The sequence below is a fragment of the Brienomyrus brachyistius genome, chromosome 17, assembly GCF_023856365.1.
Source record: "Brienomyrus brachyistius isolate T26 chromosome 17, BBRACH_0.4, whole genome shotgun sequence".
In the NCBI taxonomy this organism is placed as follows: domain Eukaryota; kingdom Metazoa; phylum Chordata; class Actinopteri; order Osteoglossiformes; family Mormyridae; genus Brienomyrus; species Brienomyrus brachyistius.
The window spans coordinates 939,181-962,775 of NC_064549.1; the positions used below are offsets into that span (position 1 = coordinate 939,181).

Here is a 23,595-nt window from a genome sequence, read left to right on the forward strand (position 1 = left end):
CAGAAATGCGTGACAGCGATCATCACGCGCTGAAGGAACAACATGGCTTTGCACCCTGGAGATACATTAAATTCCACCTGTGCTGACAAATCCCATAGATAATTATGCAGTCAGGGGTCCCAGTTCGCACAGCCTGGCTTTCTGTGGGGGGGGCTCTGGAATTCAGGATATCAGATTCTTTCATGGCCCCCTGTCAGATTCACAAGTTCTGAGCCACTTCGCTAATTTGGCCGTTTACTAATTTTGCGGCTGATGCGCGGGGCGCCGTCATGCCCTCGCGGCCGCTGTTGTGCGTCGCCGTGGCGACACCATGTCTCCACTTTTCATCGATTACCAAACGGCTGGCGCTGTGCTGGAGGACCTGGCCAGGAGCCAGAGGCCGTGAATCTGCTTTTCCGTCTGCTGGAGGCAGCGCGAGAGGGATGGAGGTAGGGGGCGAGGGCTGGGAATAGATGGGGGGAGGAGAGGGAGAGGCAGAAAGTGGACTGAGAGGGCGTGGGTAGGGGCAGGGAAGGATGGAGCGAGGGATACTGTAGGAGAGAGAGGGATGGACTGAGAAGGAGAGGTGGGTTTGGAGAGAAGAGGAACAGAGAGGAAGATGGAAGCATAACAGAAGAGCAGCAGAGGATGGAGGTGGGACGAGAGGGGATTGGTACACACCAGTGAGCAGAAGGGGTTATTTGACTTACCGGTACAGTCGTGTGATTTTACCTGCCTCCACATCGGACAGCCCATGTCCTGAGTGACACCTTCTCAGCATCATAACCCCGGTTTGTGAACGCATGCTGATCACAGTGAACAAGTGTACAGGCCCGTTTGCGACATGCTGAGAGTACAGTTACAGCATCGCTCCTGTGGCGTGTCTCAGTGTGCGTGTGTGCATGGAGCCAGGGCGTCGGATTAAAAGGTGTCTTTGTACGCTGTGTCAGCCGCTGCCTGGACACACTGTGTCTTTATAGGCTCTCACCCCGGGGACACAATGGCGCTCTTTCTGATTCTCTGCCAGCCCCCACGCGCCAAAACCCAGAGCCCCCCCACAGTACCAGTTGGCCCCTGCTTTCGTCTCCCCTGCTCGAATCCTCGCACCAACTCTGTTACCAATCTCCCTATCTTTGTGCGTTTGCTCTGGTCTGGTGAGCCTGATGAGTAAGGGCACTGTTGTCAGGCGGGAGATGGGACCTGTCACTCACTGGCCTCATCAATGTTGGCCACTCTACTGTCCTTGCTCTCTTGAGGTCAGGTGATGCTAATGGAGCCCAGAGGACCTCTACCTCTCACCCTTCCCCCACTATTGAAGGGTAGCCTTATTTCTCACTAACAAGCACTTTCAGAAGCTCGAATTACCCCCAGTTAACATATTGGATTCTGTGCTACCGCAGCAAAGAGGGGGGCAGCAGGGGCTCCAAGTCAGACTGTGGACCCCTCTTTGGCAGGTCGGGGGTCAGGACCCCAGCTGTGAATGAAACATGGATGGATATAAGGACAGAAGAGGATCATTTTGAGTTGCTCCTCTCTCAATGATTTTGGCCCGGTTTGGGTTACATGAAGGTGTTTTGGCCGATATTTCAGTTACGTGGAGGTGTTTTGATTTGTTTTGGTCTGTTTCTGAGCTACACAGAGCAATTTCTGTGGCTGTTTATGGTACATGGGGGTCGTTTAGCCAATGTTTCAATTCATGTAGGTGTTTTGGCCAGCGTTTGAGGTACATGGGTATATTTTGGCGCATGTTTGAGCTTCAAAGGGGTGTTTTGGTCTTTGTTTGGGTTACATGGAGGTGTGTTGGTCTGTCCCACCAGGAACACTCTCCTCCATTCATATCGCATGCTAGCCAAGGGCCATGTCCTCAGAGGAGACAAGGATTCCACGAGCTGCTGTCTCTCAGACTCACCGCACTGGATACCAGCGCTTTGGGATCCTGAAGCCGATGAGGTTTCATGTCATTTTGCTGCGTGCTTTGGGGCAGCAGCACCGTTATATTATGTGAAAAGTGTTTATACCAGAATGGTTCGTCTGAATGGATGATATGAGAGTGGAGCTTTGGAAATGAGATATTCTGGGGGCTTTTCCGTTATTAATTGTTTGTGTAGAGTCGCAAAGTGAAGAAAACAGAGACAAGGGCCATCTGGGCTTGATAGTTTGGCCTGTGATGAACGTTTAGCCAAGCAAACTTCTGCTGCCCGCTGTTAGAGCTGTGGGATGACGCCGATAGCCGCCGGTCAGGTTACAGACACCCACCCGAGTCCAAAAACCAATCGGCACCCAAAAACATGGCCGCCTGTCATTACGGCTGCACTACCGTCACGCCAACGCCGTTAGAGCGGGCGGAGAGGCCTCGCTGGGGGCGGGCAGGGGAGGGCGGAGCCCGAGCGGGCGGGTGTTTGCATTCCGAGTGGCAGTAGGAGCGAGCAGGCCACCTTTTTTGGGTGCCGTTCCCTTGTGCACAGTAAACAGCGGCCGGCGGGAGAGGTGTGTGTGTGTGTGTATGTGTGTGTGTGTGTGTGTGTGTGGCGTGGGCCACGAGCCGACATGCCAGATTCAGATGCTGTTCTTTCCACTTACGAGTCCAGGGGGCCTGTTGCTAGGCTACCATAGGCATAGTGACAGAGTTTAAACAAAGATATATATGTATGAATGTATATACACACACACATACACACACACACATACACACGTTATTGTAAGACTTTGGCGCCTCCCTGCAAGTCCAGACAAAAATATGGAGGCTGGCTGTTTGTCTGCTAGAGTTTAAAACTTCCGATGAGACACGCAGGAAACGCGGGTCTGCTCCCCGGCTTCCAAAAACGCGTCACGCAGGGATGCAGAATCACTTTTCTGTCCTTTATCAGGCTGCTCTGAACAGAGCGATGCTTAGTCGTGGTGGGATGAAGTAATCATGTATTAACAGCTTCACTTAAATTTGGAAACGTGTGAAAGCAGCGGCTCAGATGCGAGGCCTGTGGCTGGGATGAGGAAATTCCACACGGCCAGACTGAAGGCCAGCACACTGTCTCCAGCATGACGCCCTTTAAAAGGGCTGCGCTGGCCGGCAGGCGGCTGCCTGTCACACTTCAGGTTCCCGATGTCACCCTGTGTCCACGCTATTGGCTGTTCAGTGTGTCACTGCCATTGACTGATTGTGTTATTTTTCTCGAGAATCCATTTTTAAGCAAATCAGAGAATTTTATGTCTTGTGTGTGTGGAGAAGGGTTTTTTTTGACTGTGTGTGTGTGTGTGTGTGTGTATGAATAAGTCACTTAAGCAGAATCCTTGCAGGCTAAATTGACTAGGTTCAGCTCCTTAACAGCTGTACCTGCTGTCAGGATAAGTGCAGTTGGTCTGTTTCGTATGTATGCCTGCGTGTGGGTGTTAAAGCTGAGGGGGGGGGGGGGGGACTCCAGACTGTCCCCATTCTTTCAGTTAGCGCTATTCTGTTCACATTCAAGGTGTCGCAGTGGAAACTGAGTCAAAGGCAGGATTTCATAAAAACTCTTCTGAAAAGACAGATGAGAAACACATTTACAGAGAAATTTACCGACACCAGCCATTACCCAATCAGCAGCGAGCGCTGGGCTCGTGGATATGGGGGCCGTGGTATCTCTCATACCATTGGCTAAGTCACGGCCGGGCCGAGCTACTGAACTGCATGCCCGTGTGTCTCTTAAATATCCTTCAGTGTTTCAATCAGCCTTTCAGAGCGAGGACGTTAGCATGATCTCTGATGAGAGGGAATGAAAGTGAAAATTAAAGCTCACCTGTGGCTGGAGGTACTGGAAGGGAATGTGCAGGAGATGTCTGTGAAACACCACGCTCCACCTTCTCAGATGATGAAGACCATCAGTTTATCGACCGTCCAACACAGCCAGATAAACGGCAATCGGGTGGCTTAAGTGTGATGAAGGTTCAGTGGCCAGTAGCCGGTGCTGTGCCTCATGATGGATTTTTAATAGGTAAGGAGGAAAACCATCTCAGTTCAGACCTGATTATTAAGAGTTACAGGAAGCCAACTCCAGAGTATCATCCCGCCCCCCTCGTGCTCCCACACCCCGATTTCCCTTCGTCTGATTGGTCCTGGTGCCTTTTCCAGTGACCCTGTAGTAATGATGAGAGTTTGTGTGCGTGAGTGTCAGCATGCATTGGGAGGGAGGAGCCACTGTCATTGAGCGCCACTGTCTGGGCCTGTCAGCGACCACCGGATATAGCGGGGGGGGGGGGGGATTGGGGGGTGTGTGCAGCAGCTCAGGTTTGGCGTAACGACATGGGCACGGTGTACGGCTCGGTCAGGCATGGGACAGCAGAGGGCCAAGTGCTATCTGAATGAGAGTATCTGTCTGCAGGGCTGCGTTTGTGTGCATGATGGTGTCAGTGTGTGCATGTCTGTCTCTCCACACAAATCAATGCAGTGTAACGACAGTGCTGGCCAGTATATTCCCTCATGGTGGGAAAGTGCAACCGGGCGGGGGGAGGGGACTGGCCTGGGCCTTGGAGCCCGGATCCTGGGGTCTGGGGGCTCAGGCATGGAGCCAGGGATGTGGAGGTTGGGCCCTGGGGCTCTCAGTGTGAGTGCAGTGCACGGCAGGGGTGCGTGGTGTGTCAGAGGGTCCCACTGCAAGCGCGGCACAAAGCGCCCTCTCAGCACATACCCCAGGGCCATGAGGCATTCCGCACAATCCAGCCAGCCTGCGGCGAGTACATGTGAGCACCAGCCCTGCCAGGTGCCTTTGGCATTGCCGGCGGGTCACCGCAGTGAAGGCCCTGCGCCGCCCCCCCCCCCCCCCCCCCCCCCGGACGCTAAACCCAGATTCAACTCCTTTGCAAATCAGTATTCCTAATGATTGATCACTATTTAGTAAAGTTTCCTAGTGCAATTTTAGTGCAGCCGGTTGATTTATCATTATTATGAACGCTAGTGCACATTTGGCATATATTAGCTCGAGTCCTGGTGTGTGTCAGATTTCGAGTCCTGGTGTTGTTTTGTGTCAGATGGTGCAGCTGAGTCACAGCCTAGCGGTCATGGCTTGGGGAAAAAAACGTGCTCGTCTCTTCTCGTAAACAGGCATTCTCACCTCTCCATCCCTTCAGTGGAAAAAAGCCAGGATCTGATGCGTTTTCATTACCAATCTGCAGTACGAACGGGGCTGTGATCCCATCTCCACCCGGGATTGTTACAATTATCTCTTTAATACAGCCAGCATCACCTAATTGGACAGTAAGGGCATGCAAATATGATGGCCAAATATAAACTCACTCCGCACTGGCATGTCACCTGTCCCGTTCATCTGAACCTTCCTCCGCTGCGAGACCCCTGACCCAGGAATTCCACTGTCACCGAGCCGTCTTCCTGTTTGCAATCCCTGAAAGAAAAAAACTAATAGAGCGATGCAGGTCTTTAGGCCGCAGGACGGAGGAGATCACGTGCCACCATCAAAGTTTACGTTTGCAGGATCATTTAAAATGAATGAAAAACTTTATGAATTTCATGAATTATAGAGGCAAACAAACCGATGCTTGGTCCATTTCAGGAACTGATAATGAGTAAATCACAGCACTTGATTCTGGATGCACTGTGTGTGTGTGTGTGTGTGTGTGTGTGTGTGTGTGGGGGGGTCATGATTATATTACTTTGTGAGGACCAAATGTTCCCACATTCTAATAAAATTATGTTATTTTTACATTGTGGGGGCTATTTTTTCTGTCCCCACTAGGGGAAATTCGATTTTATAAAAAATTTGTGAATGCAATCAAAAAACTGAAAATGCCAAATGACTTGTATTTTGTTTGGTTACTTATGGTTAAGGTTGTCATTGCTGGGATTAGGAATTTTCCCATAGAAATGATTGGATGTTCCTCACAAAGATATGAATACAAAAATGTGTGTGTGTGTGTGTGTGTGTGTGTCTATGCGTGTGTGTCTTGTAGCTACCATTCCATATTAAGCCTGACTTGTGTTTAAATGCTGTCCTTGTTTGGGGCTGCAAGTGAAGAGAGACAGAGGAGGGGGATGGATAGAGAATGAAAGAGAGACAGATGGAGGGAAAAGGGCTAGATAGAGGACAGAGTGAAAGAGGTAAGGAGACAGAGAGAGAGTAGGGGGAGGGATAGAGAGAGAAAGGGAGATGGAGGAATGAGGGGACAGATAGAGGACAGAGAGAGAGAGGTGGGGAGATGGAGAGAGAGAGAGAGAGGAGGGGAGGAATAGAAATGGAAAGAGACACAGAGGAAAGGAAAATAGAGGAGAGAGGTGGGGGAGATGGAGTGAAAAGAGAGACAGGAGGAGGATAGATAGGGAAAGAGAGACAGATGGGGAAAAAGGGGATAGACAGAGGAGAGAGAGGTATAGAGAGAGAAACAGAGAGAGAAACAGAGGAGGGGAGGGATAGAGAGGAAAAGAGACAGAGGTGGGGAGACAGAGAGAGAGTGAGAGACAGATAGAGTGGGGGGGAGACAGATGGGGAGAGACACAAACAGAGCAGAGTCTCAGACTGCCCCCCCCATATAGAGTTGGCAGATAAACATCATGTGACTAAGCGCTGCACTTTCAGCCCAGGGTTTACATTCCAGGAGCCTTGGCGTGGGCCCCGATAGCTGGTTAAGAGGAGCTTTGGCGTGGGCCCCGATAGCTGGTTAAGAGGAGCTTTGGCGTGGGCCCCGTTAGCTGGTTAAGAGGAGCCTTGGCGTGGGCCCCGTTAGCTGGTTAAGAGGAGCCTTGGCGTGGGCCCCGATAGCTGGTTAAGAGGAGCTTTGGCGTGGGCCCCGATAGCTGGTTAAGAGGAGCTTTGGCGTGGGCCCCGTTAGCTGGTTAAGAGGAGCCTTGGCGTGGGCCCCGATAGCTGGTTAAGAGGAGCTTTGGCGTGGGCCCCGATAGCTGGTTAAGAGGAGCTTTGGCGTGGGCCCCGTTAGCTGGTTAAGAGGAGCCTTGGCGTGGGCCCCGATAGCTGGTTAAGAGGAGCTTTGGCGTGGGCCCCGATAGCTGGTTAAGAGGAGCTTTGGCGTGGGCCCCGATAGCTGGTTAAGAGGAGCCTTGGCGTGGGCCCCGATAGCTGGTTAAGAGGAGCTTTGGCGTGGGCCCCGTTAGCTGGTTAAGAGGAGCTTTGGCGTGGGCCCCGTTAGCTGGTTAAGAGGAGCTTTGGCGTGGGCCCCGATAGCTGGTTAAGAGGAGCTTTGGCGTGGGCCCCGTTAGCTGGTTAAGAGGAGCTTTGGCGTGGGCCCCGTTAGCTGGTTAAGAGGAGCTTTGGCGTGGGCCCCGATAGCTGGTTAAGAGGAGCTTTGGCGTGGGCCCCGTTAGCTGGTTAAGAGGAGCTTTGGCGTGGGCCCCGATAGCTGGTTAAGAGGAGCTTTGGCGTGGGCCCCGTTAGCTGGTTAAGAGGAGCTTTGGCGTGGGCCCCGATAGCTGGTTAAGAGGAGCTTTGGCGTGGGCCCCGTTAGCTGGTTAAGAGGAGCTTTGGCGTGGGCCCCGATAGCTGGTTAAGAGGAGCTTTGGCGTGGGCCCCGTTAGCTGGTTAAGAGGAGCTTTGGCGTGGGCCCCGTTAGCTGGTTAAGAGGAGCTTTGGCGTGGGCCCTGTTAGCTGGTTAAGAGGAGCTTTGGCGTGGGCCCCGTTAGCTGGTTAAGAGGAGCTTTGGCGTGGGCCCCGATAGCTGGTTAAGAGGAGCTTTGGCGTGGGCCCCGATAGCTGGTTAAGAGGAGCTTTGGCGTGGGCCCCGTTAGCTGGTTAAGAGGAGCTTTGGCGTGGGCCCCGATAGCTGGTTAAGAGGAGCTTTGGCGTGGGCCCCGATAGCTGGTTAAGAGGAGCTTTGGCGTGGGCCCCGATAGCTGGTTAAGAGGAGCTTTGGCGTGGGCCCCGATAGCTGGTTAAGAGGAGCTTTGGTATGTCTCGTTAGCCTTGGCTAAGAGGAGTGCTGGTATGAGTTAGCTGGTTAACAATTATTCTTGTTAACCGATTTATATTTGAACACTTTTTGAACATAATGACTTTGCCACCATGTATATATTGTGTTTCTGTTGGCATTTTTCCAGCAGTATAAATAGGTAAAAGTACAGGGCAGTAAGTGGCATCTAGGTAATGTGATAATAAGATAGTAGCAGAGTGAGGTGTGTGTTGCTGTTGCCCGCACTGGGGGAGTGCCTTTGCAGGCAGAGCTGTCCCAGCACTGAATACCCCTGTGTCCCAGCCAGCATTACAGTGGTGATTACAGCGTAAGCTGCATGGGGTCAGCTGAGGGAGAGAAATACGACCCTGGTCAGCGCCCTACCCCCACCCAATAAGTCATTTGTTCATTTGCAGGAAGCAGTGAAGCAGCTCAGTTCAGATCCACCCCCCTCCCCCCCCCGACACAAGGCAAGATCAGGTCTCAAGGACAATCGTGTTTACAGTCTGGAGCGACTGTATGAGCATCGCGTGGGAGCGGCCTTCCCCTCGCATGCCGTGCGGGGGAACGTTCTCACTATTTGTTATTCTGTGAAAATTTTAAGTAAAATCCCCATAAAGGTGGAGCAGTGAGAACAGGCACGTTGGAAGGTCTGAAGCGTGTCTGCTTCCTCTTATTGCTTGGTCCACTGCTGTACAATCGGTTTTTGAAGATGGATGGATGGATGGATGCTGATCGGTACAGGAAAAAGCTGGTGTTTTGGGGAGATGATCTTTTCAGAATCCTTCAGTTACAGTTTCAGTGTTTCCACAAGATGTCCTGTAATGAGGCCAAGGTGATCAATGACAAGTCATGCGCTAAAACATGCTCCCTTCCCTGCTTTTCCGTTCTCTCTTTCTCTGCTCTCCCCTCTCTCGCTCTTTTCTTCTCTCCCATTTTCCCTCTATCCTGCTCTGCCATTCCCTCCCTTTCCCATTTTTTAAATTTCACTCATGTGATGTCACAGCTCTGTATAACACTATCTTACAAAAACCACATCCCAGAGAAGCACAATGATGAAACGATGCTTACTTCCTGTCCGTTATGCGCTTAGTGATGTCCTCACTTATTAATGACACAGGGGCCAGTTTGCATGGCGAGTCAGTACCCCACCACTAAGTGGTCTGTTCACAGGCCGTAGAGGCTGTGACACACTGACTTAAACACGACATCAGCTGTAACTTCATAACTCACTGGTGTGACACTGTGAAGAGACGCACATGCGCCTGTGAGCAGTGAGAGAGTCGGACAGAGTCGTGTGCTTAACATGTGTTAGCATGGTCACTTTCCTGACCTGTGCACCTTGTCCTCTGCAGGGCCGCTGCTCCAGGGAGAACTGCAAATACCTGCACCCCCCACCTCACCTGAAGACCCAGCTGGAGATCAATGGGAGGAACAACCTGATCCAGCAGAAGAACATGGCCATGCTGGCCCAGCAAATGCAGCTGGCCAATGCCATGATCCCTGGAACACAGCTGCAGCCTGTAGTAAGCCCCGCCCACCCCCCACCCACACACACACACACACACACACACACACACACACACAGCGGTAACACAAGGCAGCACACTGTCACACAAACAGGCGGTCCGCTTGACGCTTCCTAACCTTCCCATTGTCGACGGCTCCCTTTCCGTCATGGCAAATGAAGGAGGAGTGAATGGGCCACCAGGAATCTGAGATTTCATCATGTAGAGCTGAAGGTGGGACACAGAGATGGCCTGGGGCCAGAGGCGGCACTGTTCACCACCACCCACGCCGTACATTTGCATGGGGCGTCTGAGGTTTGGGGGCCCCCTATTGGCCACAAGCAGTCACTACACGGGGGGGGGGGGGGAGAGGCTACCATATAGAATAAACCTGCTTCTGGCTGGGAGTATGTAACACATCAGAAAGAAGCTTATGTGGCAGGGACATAAGACTGAGAAGGAATAATTGGTTAGGATGTAAGGCAGAGAAGCACGGCAGGGAAATAAAGTAGAATAATAAGGCCGAGAGGAGAGGCAGAGGGGGGGGGGGGGGGCAGCAGAGAATTACGACAGGGAAATAAGGGTGGGAAAAAAGGCAGGGAAATAACACAGGAGTACTGCTCCCTTTAGATGAAATCAGGGCTGATTTTAATTTCATGCATGATATGGCATTGAAGGTGATCTAATTTGGGCCATTAATATCCCTGACTGCGCGACGGTGGTTTAGATTAAAATGACAAGCCATTCAGTAAAAGGCAGAAAGCAGCCCCAACCTTGCAGCATCTTTCTGTCTCGGGGGACATTATGGGATGGAGAGGGGCGACCCAGCTGCACGGATTACCGTAGGCTTTGCGGTGTTTTTGTGAAGTTTATCCACAGTTCCGAGGCCATCTAGGTGTCCAACTGTGGGATCCGTGCCAAAATAAGGGATGATTTACGTGCGACCAGTCATCCAGTAGGGTGCTTGAGAGGGACATTATTGCAGGGATTGGCACAGACTGGGCTTCACAGCTGTGCACCACTGCCATTAATCTTGGACAAAGGGTGCTAGCACTGCTCTGAGCCTGCAGCATGCAGCATGCAGGCCGTGGTGTGAGCGCAGGACTAACTTGTGCCACTGTCTCTCTCTAAAAAAACAAGAAGTGGATGATGAAGATGAGTCACGTGCGGCTGAAAGGCCGTCGTCTCCCCCATTCTCCATGTGCTGCTCACTTCCTCACACTCGCCATTACTTCACGGTTCTCAGAAAGGTTTCTGGTAGTTTCCATCAACAGGGAATCATTTATGACATATTTCCCAACTTCCCAGACTGCAGGCACTAGATCTGGGCTACGAGCCTCCTGCTGCTAGGAATAGACTTGCCAAAACCTGCGGAAAACCCCCCCCCCCCCCTAAAAAAATCTGTTACCACAGAGGTCAGAGGTCATTATTGCAAAATAACAGAAAGTGTAGATTAGCCAGATTAGCATGTTGTGCTGATACCAATGCCGCTGTGAGAGCAGAGAGTACAACCACACACACACACACACACACACACACTGACCCAGAAAGACACACATAGCTGCTCCTCCCAGACTATGTCACATGTTCGTATCTCAGAAATCATTATGTATCTAAGCTGTTTTTAGAGATTATATATATATATATACACACACACACACACACACACACACACACACACACACACACAGTATATGTGCTTTTCCCTAGCGTATACATTCTGGAACAGTGTTCATTGATTATCAATAGCACACAGGATATTAGATACAGAAACTCCCTACGTCCTGAGCCATGACTGCTATCTCTCCACAGCCCATGTTCTCGGTGACACCGAGTCTGGCCACGAATGCCACGGCAGCAGCGGCGTTCAGCCCGTACCTGGGCCCTGTATCGCCTGGCCTCATGCAGCAGAGATTCTGCCCAGCGCCCCTGTGCTGGTCACCAGCAGCCCCAGCGTGCCTGTGCCGGCTGCTGCCGCCGCCGCCCAGAAACTGATGAGGACTGACCGCCTGGAGGTAAGACGCCTGCATGGGTTAGCATTAGCACTGCACGGCTCCTTGTGGGTTAGGGTTAACATAAACACTGCACAGCTCACAGGGGGTTACTGTTAGCATGGCACGGCTCCTTGTGGGTTAGGGTTAGCATTAGCACTGCACGGCTCCTTGTGGGTTAGGGTTAACATAAAACACTGCACAGCTCACAGAGGGTTACTGTTAGCACTGCACAGCTCCTGGATTAGCGTTAGCACCACACAGCTCCTGGTGGGTTAAGGTTAGCGTTAGCACTGCACAGCTCCTGGTGGGTTAAGGTTAGCGTTAGCATTGCACAGCTCTTGGAGGGTTATAGTTAGCATAGCTCAGCTTCTGGATCCTGGAAGTTTAAGGGTGGCATAGCACAGTTACTGGAAGCAGCATGTACCAGCTAAACACCATGACATGTTAATGCACTGCATTTTACCCCAGTGTGTTTTTCAAAACTTAAGACAACAGTATCCATAGTTACTTCACTTTTATCTCGTGTCAAACAGTGAATTGGCAGACGTTTTTCATACTAAATCTGGGCTACAGTATTAGGAACATGCTGTCTCATATTCTGACTCGTACTTTTCTGACACACCCCCCCCCCCCCCTCCCCGTCAATAAATATTAATTGGTCAGTGAGGTGACCTCATGAATCATGCAAGACGGCCCATGTCAGCAGCAGAGGGAAAATGGGAAGATCGATTAGAGGTTAACTGGGGGGCACCCTGGGGGGGGGGGGGGGGGGGGTGCCTGAGCGATGATGAAGAGGAAGGCAGAGGTCAGTGACAGGTAAAGCAGAAAGATGAACAGAAAGTGATGGAGAGTGAGGTTGTTATGCTCCCAGGGAGGAGGAAAAAGTGGATTCCTCTAATGAAGTCCAGGGGTGTGGCATGGAGGTGATCGTAGCTGTTAGGAATGTTCTCCTGGACCCAGATGGGTGTGGCCAACTGCTTTATTCGGCTGTATTTTACCACATGGCTGAGAGGAGTCTGCTAGTTTGTGGTATGTGCTGGCCTCTGTAAGTAGTGTGCAGTGAAATGTGAAAATGAGTGCGGAGACATTTTGTCACAGACTTGGTCCATCTGCCCTTGATGATTTGGAGATCAAGCAGCACCAGAGCTGAATCTGCTGAGACCAGAGCCCATGTAATAAGGGGAAGGCTGCCCCCTACTGTTTAGCCATGCGCGGTGCAATGCTGTCTTTTTGATTTGCTGTCCTATGAAATCTTCCATAAGAATCCCCAGTAAAAATAATTCTTGTGTGAAATTTTGAGTGTCATTTATTTGCATATTTTGTGTGTGTGTGTGTTTGAAATGATTACGTTGTGGATGACCAGATTTCCGCACAGTGTGATAAAAACCTGTAACTTTTTACCTTGTGGGGACATTTTTTCGGTCCCCACAAGCATAACCTAATTTTTATTTAAAAACTCCTGAATGCAATCAAAAAATTAAAGATACCAAAAGTCTCGTATTTTGTTTTGGTGACTTAAATTCAGGGCTGTGTGGGGGGTAAGGTTGTCATTGTTTTTATTAGGGATTTTGCCCATAGAAATTAATGGAGAGTCCCCACAAAGTTGTGTGCGTGTGTGTGTGTGTGTGTGTGTGAGAGAGAGAGAGAGGGAGGGAGAGAGAGAGAGAGAGAGAGAGAGAGACTGCCAGTAAAGCTGGTCTGGAACCTGCCCACTGCTGACTAAACAGTCATTTAATCAGAATCATCAGACTCAGGACTCTGCCACCTGTTGGTGAATATTCACGAGGCAATGACAAGGCAGCACTACGAAAAGCAGCTGTAGTGGGTGGCGTGACATGGCCACACACCGCGTGTGTGTTTCTGTGTGTGTGTGTGTGTGTGTGTGTGTGTGGATTATGTTTATATTACACTTTGGGGACCAAATGTTCCCACAATGTAAAAAAAATAAACTGTTATTATGATGACGTGGGGACTATTTTTCAAGATGTGTGCATGCAATCAATAACGTAAAAATGCCAAAAGTATAGTATTTTGTTTGGTTACTTATGGTTAGGGCCAGGTAGGGGTTAAGGTTCTCATGTTGGGTTTAGAGTTTTCCCCTTAGAAATGAATGGAGAGTCCCCACAAAGACATAATAAAAAATCTGTGTGTGTGTGTGTGAATCTCCTTTCCCCCACTGCAGTTGTGTAGGTAGGCTGCTGATGTATGATGTGCCATTAGGACTCACTGTCCGCTGGTATTTGTCTTTCTACTCCCTCCCACACACACTGAGTCACCAGCTTTTGTGTGTGTGTGTGTGTGTGTGTGTGTGTGTGTGTGTCTCCGCAGGTGTGTCGGGAGTACCAGAGAGGTAACTGCACTCGGGGGGAGAACGACTGCCGCTTCGCCCACCCGGCAGACAGCACCATGATCGATACCAATGACAACACAGTCACCGTCTGCATGGACTACATCAAGGGCCGCTGCTCCAGGGAGAAGTGCAAGTACTTCCACCCGCCGGCCCACCTGCAGGCCAAGATCAAGGCCGCGCAGCACCAGGTCAACCAGGCTGCCGCTGCAGCTGCAATGGTGCGTGTCCCCCCGTCCAAACCCCCCCCCCCCCCCCCCGTCCCCGCAGGCTCTGCTGACCCACTGCCCCATGTGATGTCACTGGAAACCCTGCCACCCCCCCCCTCCAAAAATAAAACAGTAACTGTCACCATGTCTACAAAATAACAGAGATCTGTGAGCAGTGACTGTTTATTGCTTTGAGTCCTATAGCGCTAAAGGCAAAGTAATGTCTGTATGTTCATAGCAGAACAGAACCTGAATCAGCCAATCAGCTGTTAAAGTGTTAAAAAAAAATGTACTTACCTTCCTGCAGGTACTATGTATTGATAATTAACAGATTTTGTACAGTGAAACATACCCTTGAAATTAATGTTTGCTGATGGAAGGAGAGCTAAAGGTGTTTCAGTCTCTGTGATGTTGATGATTCTGTCTGTAAAAGACGTCAGACTCATGGTCTGTACAATAACTGCAGTAGTGCCTTTACAGTGCATGTCTAGTCTTGTTATTCGTTGTATATTGCATTCCGATGATTTGTTTTTTATTTGTTTTTTTTCTCACCTACCCAAACTGCACTGCTGCCCCCATGATGCACCTCTGCTTGCTGTTTATGTTAATGCGCTTGAACCCCATTGGCCCATTGCCATCATGTGCTCGCTGCCTGCTAATTAAGACTCAGTCGGCTGTCAAATCACTGAAGCGACCCCTCGAGGCAACCTTTGACCTGGTACTATGACCTTTCACCTTTTAGCTTGGCATGTAGCTTTATTGTAGAAATAAGTTTTAACTAAAACATTATTCAAAAGCTTAAATTTAGCAGCAACAATTAAATTTTCATTGATTTTGTGGTAAATTGATTGTGGCATAAAGAAAGTACCTATTTATACATTGAGTTTGCAATATTCCGTCGGAACATGGTTCCCACTCAAAAAAAAAAAATCATTTGTCAAGAAAGAACTTTTTTGAAAAAGGTCCACAGTCAATTAATCACATTTACTTTGTGATAACTGTCAATGAAGAGATCTTCAGAACTGTAGTAATAAGTCTTGTGTGGTGGCATGACTCTGTGTTCTCTACACAACGTAACATTTTTAAATACCTTGCATGTAGATATTGTTTGCATGTCTGATCCGGGGGTCAGGTGGGGGCTTTTAGTGACTTGTAATGTCTGTAGTGAGGGAAGATTAACATGCCTGTACTGTTCCTCACAAAGCCAGCAAAGCTGCTTTCCTTTCAGTGCCATTTCTGTTGAAGCTTCTATTATTATTATTACTCTTATTATTGTTATTATTATTGTGTAAAAAGAAGCGTTGTAACATTCACAATGGTTAGCATGGTTAGCATACATGTTAGGACACTGCTGCCTGTTTTGCATTAATTCATGTAATGTTCCTGTTGTTGTTGGTACTGTCAGTCGAGTTGCTGATGTTGAGAGTAATGTTATGATGGTTATAATCGTTGTTGCTTTTGGAGTTGACATTACTACGGTCAGCACCATTGTCTTGCTTTTCGGAGTAGTTCAGTCCATCGCCTGCTTGCTGGTTGCTGCACAAGCTCCAGTCGTCCGGTGCTTTGTCCTCTAACGGCGTGTCTCTCTTTTCTCTTCCCTCTCCCTCTCCTTTGCTGTGACTCCTCCTCCGTTTTCTCATCCTCCTTTCCCACCCCCCCTGTTCTCTTCTGCGTCTGCTCACAGGGAATCCCACCCGGCGTCCTGCCTCCTTTACCAAAGAGACCAGCGCTGGAGAAAGCCAACGGTGCCCCCACCATGTTCACCAGCGGCATGTTCCAGTATCAGCAAGCCCTGGCCAACATGCAGTTCCAGCAGCAGGCTGCCTTTATCCCTTCAGGTGGGACCCTGAGCCGCTCTGATGCTGCCCCATGTGCTATTTGATAATGAACACAGCTCCTGTAGCCAATCAGAAATGGTGTTTTTGGGCTGTCAGCATGCATGCCACATTAATCAACCACTGCTTGCCCCTTAGAATGTGCACCATTGGTTGATAAAACATTATTTACCCCAGAAATAACATGCAACTGAATGTCCAAAACAAAATGGCGTCTCCATCTTAGGCACACAATTTGTTTTTATGAGTACTTGTGTGTAGCTGGGGGTATCAGCGCGTATTCTATGTTTGCTATGTTTGTATGACTGGGGAGAGGTGTTTACCACTAGATGCAGATGTAGGATACTCACAGAGAGAGAAAACGCCTTGCTTGGTGGATTTCTGTATGGATCCTTAATTCCCCACAGGAAAGGTTTAGATAAAGGTTTTCACATCAGATCCAGTATCACCCTCTATGTATAACACACACACACCACACTTTCTGTTATTTTCCTGCTATTGCCAGTGTAACTGAAGACATTATTTTAATTGCAATAATGGTTCTCATGCCATTTTCTTTAATGTATTTACACAGAAATCTTGGCTAAGAGGCACATATGAAATTGTTTACATCTTTTTAACGGATTGACCGTGCTTACATGTGTATCTTGCTGTTCCCATAACAACGTTCTCTTCCTTATTTTTTTTTTCATTCTAATGACACTTGTGATGGGTTGTTTCGATTCTTCTCCCTGTCCCTTTCCAATCCACTTCCTGTTGCAATGCATGATGGGCAGGCTCAATATTGTGCATGACACCTGCAACAAGTGTTGGTAGGTGACAGCTTTCCTTCTTAATTATCTTTAAATCCTTTTAGTTGCTCTCACTCCATCATAATCCACAGCTTAGATGAGGCCAAAAGTCACCATTCCACACTAACAGCCATCAATTAAATCTGGGATCTGACATTTACGTGACATTTTGAATCCTGAAAAAAAAGAAAAAAAAAAGCCTGAAGCAAAATGGCTTCCATGTTGCCTCGTTCTCCAGCCTGTGGCTTATGGTGGGGCGTGAGCCTCAAGACAGAGGCCTTGTTGTTGTTGGTGGTTTCACTGAAATCTAATCTACATGATTGTAATGGTCTGGCCATGTCTTGTGGGAGCATGGATTTGTTTTGTTTTTAGCTGAGTAATTTAAGAAAAACTTATTACTTTCGAGTACTGGAAACAGACTGAGATGTAACCATGAGTGTGTCACTGCAAGCTGCGAAGCTGCAGATGTGATGACGTCCTGTGGAATGTCACTCTTTTGTGGCTGCGTGTCACTCTGCCTGCTGGTGTGAATCTCTCTGAAGCACCTTGTGGCTTCCTGCTGAAGTAAACCCCTCCCCTCCCCTCCCCCCCCTCCCCCCAAACCTCACCCAGCCCCCACTCCCTGCTAAGTTCTCCTTACTTCACGTTTGCATTTATCGCCATATTGCTTCACTCTCCTGTTCGTTGGCTTATGTGATTTTCCCTCTGAAAAGTTCCCATGATGCACGGTGCTACGCCAGCCACTGTGTCTGCAGCAACCACATCTGCCACAAGTGTTCCCTTCGCAACCGCCACAGCCAATCAGGTTTGCTCCTTTACTGCTTCGTATCTCCCTACAACCAATCGGTGCCTCTGTCCTCTCTTTGCGCCTGGGCCTGGGAGGGTGGAGGTCATGCTCTTGTAGGCCTGCATGCCAGAAATGCCCTCTATGACATCATTGGTTTTGCTGGGTTCTGCTCTTCCTGTTACACATGAACACGGCCTGGCTTCTGAACAATGTCTCTGGTGCTAATAACACTTTTCACCGTCTTCCATAATCTCGTGTTTGCTGGTGCTTTTAATTTAATTCCATTTCTGAAAGCAACATTAAATGGTAGCGCTCGTTCAGGGTTTAGAGTTGTAAGATTTTCTTTTGTATTAAATACATGAAAGATCATGGACTTAACTGATGTCACTGCCGGGCTTAATCGCCATAGAGACCTCTGGCCTGAGGTGGGTATGGAACCTTCTGGATGGTGGTGTCTACTTGCTCTGGAGGGGCACGGCTCTTCCGTGATGTTGAGTTTGGTGGAGAGCAGTTTGTTGGGTCTGGGCCTCTTGGGAGGGCAGCCTGGGTGTGGAAGCCAACAAGGGCACAGGCTGGGACACGCAACAGTCTCTCGACTGCCGTTCCACGCCCCCACAGCCCGAGTCTGACTGCTATCTTCTAATGGTTTAAAAAATTCCATGCAATTGTAGGTATAATACTGTGAGCAGTTTGAATTTGAATATGCATAAATGAGGCTAAAAGTTGTCATCAGAATTAAAGCAAATAAGTGTGTTTATATGATTTCATTCCCCATGACGGCGTGAGGATATCTATTCTCTGCGCAGAAAGGCATTATGTAGCACAAAATTCTCAACTTTAAATACCTGCTGTATCTGACTAAACGTTTTCACTGAAATCTCCTCCCGTGTTTATTTGAACTCTTGAATTCGCTAGCAGACCTGGACTCGCCTGCTCTTTGGCTCCCCCGCCCGTGCCTAAGCTCTTACACACCTCTGACTCTCTGTCTCCAGATTCCAATAATATCTGCGGATCATCTGACTAGCCACAAATACGTAACCCAGATGTAGAGGAACCATCGAAACAGTAAGTGAGCGTGTGGCTCGAGAGCGGTGGCGAGCCTGCCGTCCGAGACCGCCCCCTCCCTGCCGTCCGAGACCGCCCCCTCCCTGCCGTCCCGGAGGCTAAGCCCCCGGACTGGACGTCTTGCTGACTGTCCCTCTTCTTTCTGCATGGTTTCCCTTCAGATCGTGTTAAAGTGTGCAGGGTTCCCAATGGTGACCCCCCCCCCCATGTACGTCACACTGCGAAAAGCATGTGCCTGAAGGACAGGAAGACCCTCAATGCCCAGTGGGAGCCCCTCCCTGGCCAGGCAAGCCGGCGTTGGGGACGGCTGGACCACTGGAGCTGGTCATGCGCACCCCTTCCCCTTCCCTGCACACATAACCGGGAAACTCACACTGTGGTTGGTACATCGATAGACCAAGAAATGCTTCTTTTCATTTTTATTATTTTTTCTTTGTTTTGAATTGAAATATTTCTTTCATGGTTTACAGAAAATATAAAGACAAAGGTGCACCTTGTATTTAAAACGAGAAGGAGGTCGAATATAAAATGCCATATAAGATTCATTTTGTTGTGCATGCACAGTGTTCTTAAGTATTTGTAAGGATTCTGTTTTGTAGGCGATCTAGATTGTATGACAAAAGGAGGTGAAGAGACAGATGAATGTTCTGGGTACGAAACACAAACGTGTCCTTCGTCAAGCACTTTGAAGCTTTAATGACTTGGCTGCACAACCCAAGTGCCACCGTCTGTACAGCCCAAACTAGTGTTACTCCACCAGTGTTACTCTCCACCTCCTCCTAGGTCTCCTTCCTGCTTCGTCGCCTTGCTTTCCTTTGACTGCTTAGATCTTCCTCAGAGGCCTTTACCCTGGATGCCATTTTCCATTCTGTCAAAGATGGCCCCAATAACTCCACTGCCTTACTTTGGGTTAGCTCTCTTCTTCAGTTCGCTAACGCTCGTATTTTTCCCGACCTCCATCGTCCTGGGCTCGGGTGCCATTTTTAAGGGGTGGTGGCCTGAGGGTCTGAGGGCCGAGGTTCCGTCTGCCCCCCCCTCGCACCCCGCAAAGTTGAGGAAGCACAAGCAACTGTTGCATGAAACCAAAATGTAGTTACACATCGGGGCGTGACTTTGATTCATATTGTATGCGATTTGAATCCTTCATTCTTACTAATCTGACTTTATTGTTATTATTGAATTTTTTTTTTTACATTTTACATTTAAGGGGTACGTGGCAACCCTTGTAAGGGGCTGCCATGGCAACACGCGTTTTCTTAGTGTTCTGTTCTTCTCCCTGGGTTCAGCCAAAGGTTGTTCCCCCTAAAGGCCTTTTTCACGGCTCAAGATGATTAGTGGAGCTCAGCCCGGCCTGTGTGCCGCATGCTGAGCTGGGGCTCCGCTTGGGGGAAGGGGGGGGGCTTAAGCATCAGCTCAGATGAGTTGACGCCCACGCTCCAGAGCCTGTGTACCTCCAAGTGCATCATGGAATTTTCACTGGCAGTTGGAGTGATGTGGTGGTACAGGCTGCACTCATGAATTACTGATTGTATCATCTACTAAAGCCTTAGAATTCACCACGGGTTCAATGCCATTCTAATGGAGTTTCAATCGTGATATAACCACAAACATGTTATTGTCATACATGTAGAGTTTAGGCTTTATTACATTTTATTCCCATTTTTAATTTCTCTCATTGCATTCATATATTTTTTGTTTGTTTTCTTACATTTTGAACATTAGGATATTTTTGTTTTATATTACTTAAAGGTTGGATACTGTTCTAATATTTAGTTAGTGGATTTTTGTCTTATTAGATGTTCCTGATAACTTTTGTAGAAAATAAAGTATTAGAAATTGTTCTTCATACCATACTCATAGTTTTAAATTTACATGTAGTGTCAGTTTAAGTATTAGTATTATTGTAAACTAAATGATTTTTATTTTTAGTGAAATGTAAGAATGTCAGTCATTTTTCATTGTCTGTTTAAATTCTTTGAACAAAGATCTTTTATATCGATATCTTACAATGAGGAAACTGTTCCTGAGGAAGGAGTAGTTGCTGTGGCAACAACTCTGGTGGACAATTGCGTAATATTTTAATGATTTATGGTTTGTAATTAGTCACTATTATAAGTAAAAAAAAAATAATAATAAAAAATCCTAGCTCTTAGGTGTTAGAGTAAAAGTTATTTTCTACTGTATCCATTTCAAATAGTGAATTATTGTTTGAATATTTTTAAAACCCTGGATGTCTCATTTTTAAAAAGCTGGCGATCAGTTCGCTCTCCGGGGCGTGAGGGTAGAGGCTTATGGGAAAGGAAGCGGACGGAGTGTAGCAGATCCCAGGCTAGCGGGTCCGAACCTGAGAGGTGAAGGGTGACTTTTTGCACTTCTGTACATAGTTAAAAAAGGAAAGAAAACATGTATTATATGGAGATCTTATTTTGATTAAAAATGTCTATAATAATGAGGAATTTTGTTAGGTTAATAAAAAGAAAAAATTTAACTAAAGACAGGCTGAACAAATAATTGCTTGCAAAGGTGGCGCAGGGTTTCCTGCCTGCCAAAAGAAGCCAGACTTCACTCTGCTTTAAAGACGGTGGCTTGTAGTGCGTCAGGAAACCTTCAGGTGGAGATCAGCTCTGCCCTCCGGAGAAAACCCGACAGGTATCGTCCGGCTGCCGTACCTGCCTTAACACAGGTGTGGCCCGACCGTGCCCGTCCAGGTTCAGCCATGTAACAATTTCTGTTGCTTACTTAGTCAGGGAGGATTGCATGCTCAAGGAGTTATTATCGAAGCAAAATAACATAACAGAATAAGTCAATAAAAGAATTATAGAACAAACATATTTAAGGTATACAGTATAACATCAAGATAAAGAACTAAGAAAAAACAGATTACAAAAACAGACAGTGGTTTAAGAAAATAAGAAAAAAAACTTTCATAAATTTTACAACTTGAGGAGTATTAACAGAGAGACACACACAGAGATACAGTACTGCTAACACAGTTCATTCTTTTCTCAGTGGAACTTTCAGCAGATGAAACAAGCAGAGCAAAATCAATAGCTAACAGTGCATGTATTCAGTATTTGACCAAGTGACACTTTGCCTGTGGTCTAGGTGGACAAGCGCTGAGAATGGATAGAATAAAAATTGTTTTTATCCCAGTGGAGCCAGTGACTTACTCCCACTGGTTCGTCCTGGCAGGAAGAGGCCCAAAGATCACCCCTTTATCTGCTCAAAGTCCACACATCTGGGTTTATAACACTCTGTCACCAGACTCTCATTCTTATGCTTGTAGTTGCTAAAAAAAGACGATGTATTCTGTCCTCTGCTGCGATTTGTTTTATGCTAATTTTATTATCAATGCTATATTTGGTTCTTGCTGTTATGAATAAAAAAAAATAAAAATATATAAATAAAAATAAAGTGGATTTGCTTTAAATTGTGGCTGTTTTCTTCATTTTTTTTAAAATAAAAGTGGTGGACTGAACTGCTTAAAATATTATTGTGAAAACTGCACACTATTGAGTCAAAATCTGTGTTATATTTCCTGGAGATGAAATTTATTTATTTCCGCATTATTCTTTTTTGTGAGTGCATTTTCCATTCTTTACGCAAGTGTTTGCGGTTAAAAGGCCAAGTACAAGTTGTACTCTCTCCGTCTCGCCACTAGGTGGAGGCCTTTCCCCTCCGAAACGGCAAAGTCAACAAGCGTGAGGCAGAGGATGAGCCTATATGAGAAAGCAAAACGAAGGCCGAACAGCAGGGGGCAGGTGTGATACTATGTGAGCTTTAGCTGTAAGCTGTGAAGGGAATAAGTGATGGATCTTTGTAAAAATAGGATGCCCCAGTTACAGTCCACTCCAGTGTTTACCACTGACCTGTACTACCGCTGACCTGTGCTACAGTATAAAGTGAAATAAGCGCTGATTTGATGTTTCAAACAAATGATCTCAGTTAAGGTGTTGTCAGATGTGTCAGAGGCCCCTAACGAACATTACGGTAATGAGGACGGTAAATGGCAGGCCAGTATAACTGGGACTGGGAAGCCAGGCTCCGTCACACTGAGATTGGTGCCTTGTATAGCACACATCAGTACACTAGGTGGCAGTATACACATCATTCTCACAATATGTGCCCTTCTGCACAAGAAGCTCTGGCTTCGATCTACGGGAAGGCGGGGCTGGACGACCTGGCCCTTTTATACCCTGAAAAGCCACGCCTATGTTTTACGCATCTTCAAGCGGAAGCGAGAGCCGAAGCAAACTCACTGAACTGTGGCGTTTAATCAGCCTGAAATCCCAGGTGCATAAAAACCAGGCGTGTGTATGTGACATGAGCACACGGAACAGCGTCCACAAGAGGAAAACCGTCCTCGGGAGGGTGCGTTTCTACCCCGCGCGCACAAATGGGGATAATTATCTTACTGGTTTGTGTATATGACATACTGTGTTTATACCCATTTTACAGTATTTTCAAATAATAAAAAGGAAAAGGAATCCTTGTCAAGTCATCATGAAGTACAGCCCATAGTTCAAATTACAGGGGAGCTAAGGGGAGCTCGCCTAACCTAACCTAACCTAACCTATCCTATCCTAACCTAACCTAACCTAACCTATCCTATCCTATCCTATCCTATCCTATCCTAACCTAACCTAACCTATCCTATTCTAACCTAACCTAACCGCTAGCCCCTACCCAACCCTAACCTTAACCATAACTAACCAAACAATATACAAGTATAGTGGCATTTTTTTGCAGCACAAAATGCTTCTAGAACGACCAGCATGATTGACAGGCTGGTGAGGATATGTGACGCCCGCCTTCCCACAGGTCGTAGCCAGACATACTTGTTCTGCATCAGTGCCTTCATGTTGAGCTGCTGCCTCCGAACAGATTAGAGAGTGTTCAGGTTAATAAAAAATATATATATATAGCCCTTGGTGCTGTTTAATGATGTGAGCGAATCTCCCCTAACCCAGGTGACATTTCTGGCTCTGGGGTGTGGGGAGTGAGATCTATGGTGTGGTTTAACAAACAGGAAGCCTCTTTAAAGGCGAAAGCAGCATTTGATATGGAGAGCGATGGTAAACAGGAAGAGAGGGGTTCAAGGGAAAGGGTCAGCCTGAGCACTGGTGGGTGACAGCCATCCATCCTGGTCAGCTTACTGAAGTGTCAGAAGATGGTGCTTCAGCTCACTTTGGGCCA

The 23,595-nt window shown here is 47.9% G+C and overlaps 1 protein-coding gene across 1 annotated transcript in view; it reads left to right on the forward strand.

Annotated features, from left to right (window-relative positions):
• The window catches only part of LOC125711482 (muscleblind-like protein 1), a 32,776-nt gene extending 10,947 nt beyond the window's left edge, over positions 1-21,829 (forward strand). Inside the window, 10 exon segments of the mRNA XM_048980389.1 lie at positions 9,219-9,389; positions 11,184-11,277; positions 11,280-11,386; positions 13,694-13,933; positions 14,586-14,639; positions 15,606-15,759; positions 16,533-16,568; positions 17,261-17,352; positions 18,327-18,399; positions 18,561-21,829. Of these exon segments, the coding sequence (XP_048836346.1) occupies positions 9,219-9,389; positions 11,184-11,277; positions 11,280-11,386; positions 13,694-13,933; positions 14,586-14,639; positions 15,606-15,759; positions 16,533-16,568; positions 17,261-17,352; positions 18,327-18,383 (1,005 nt within the window). The 3' untranslated portion in view covers positions 18,384-18,399; positions 18,561-21,829.
• Positions 21,830-23,595: the final 1,766 nt, after the last annotated feature.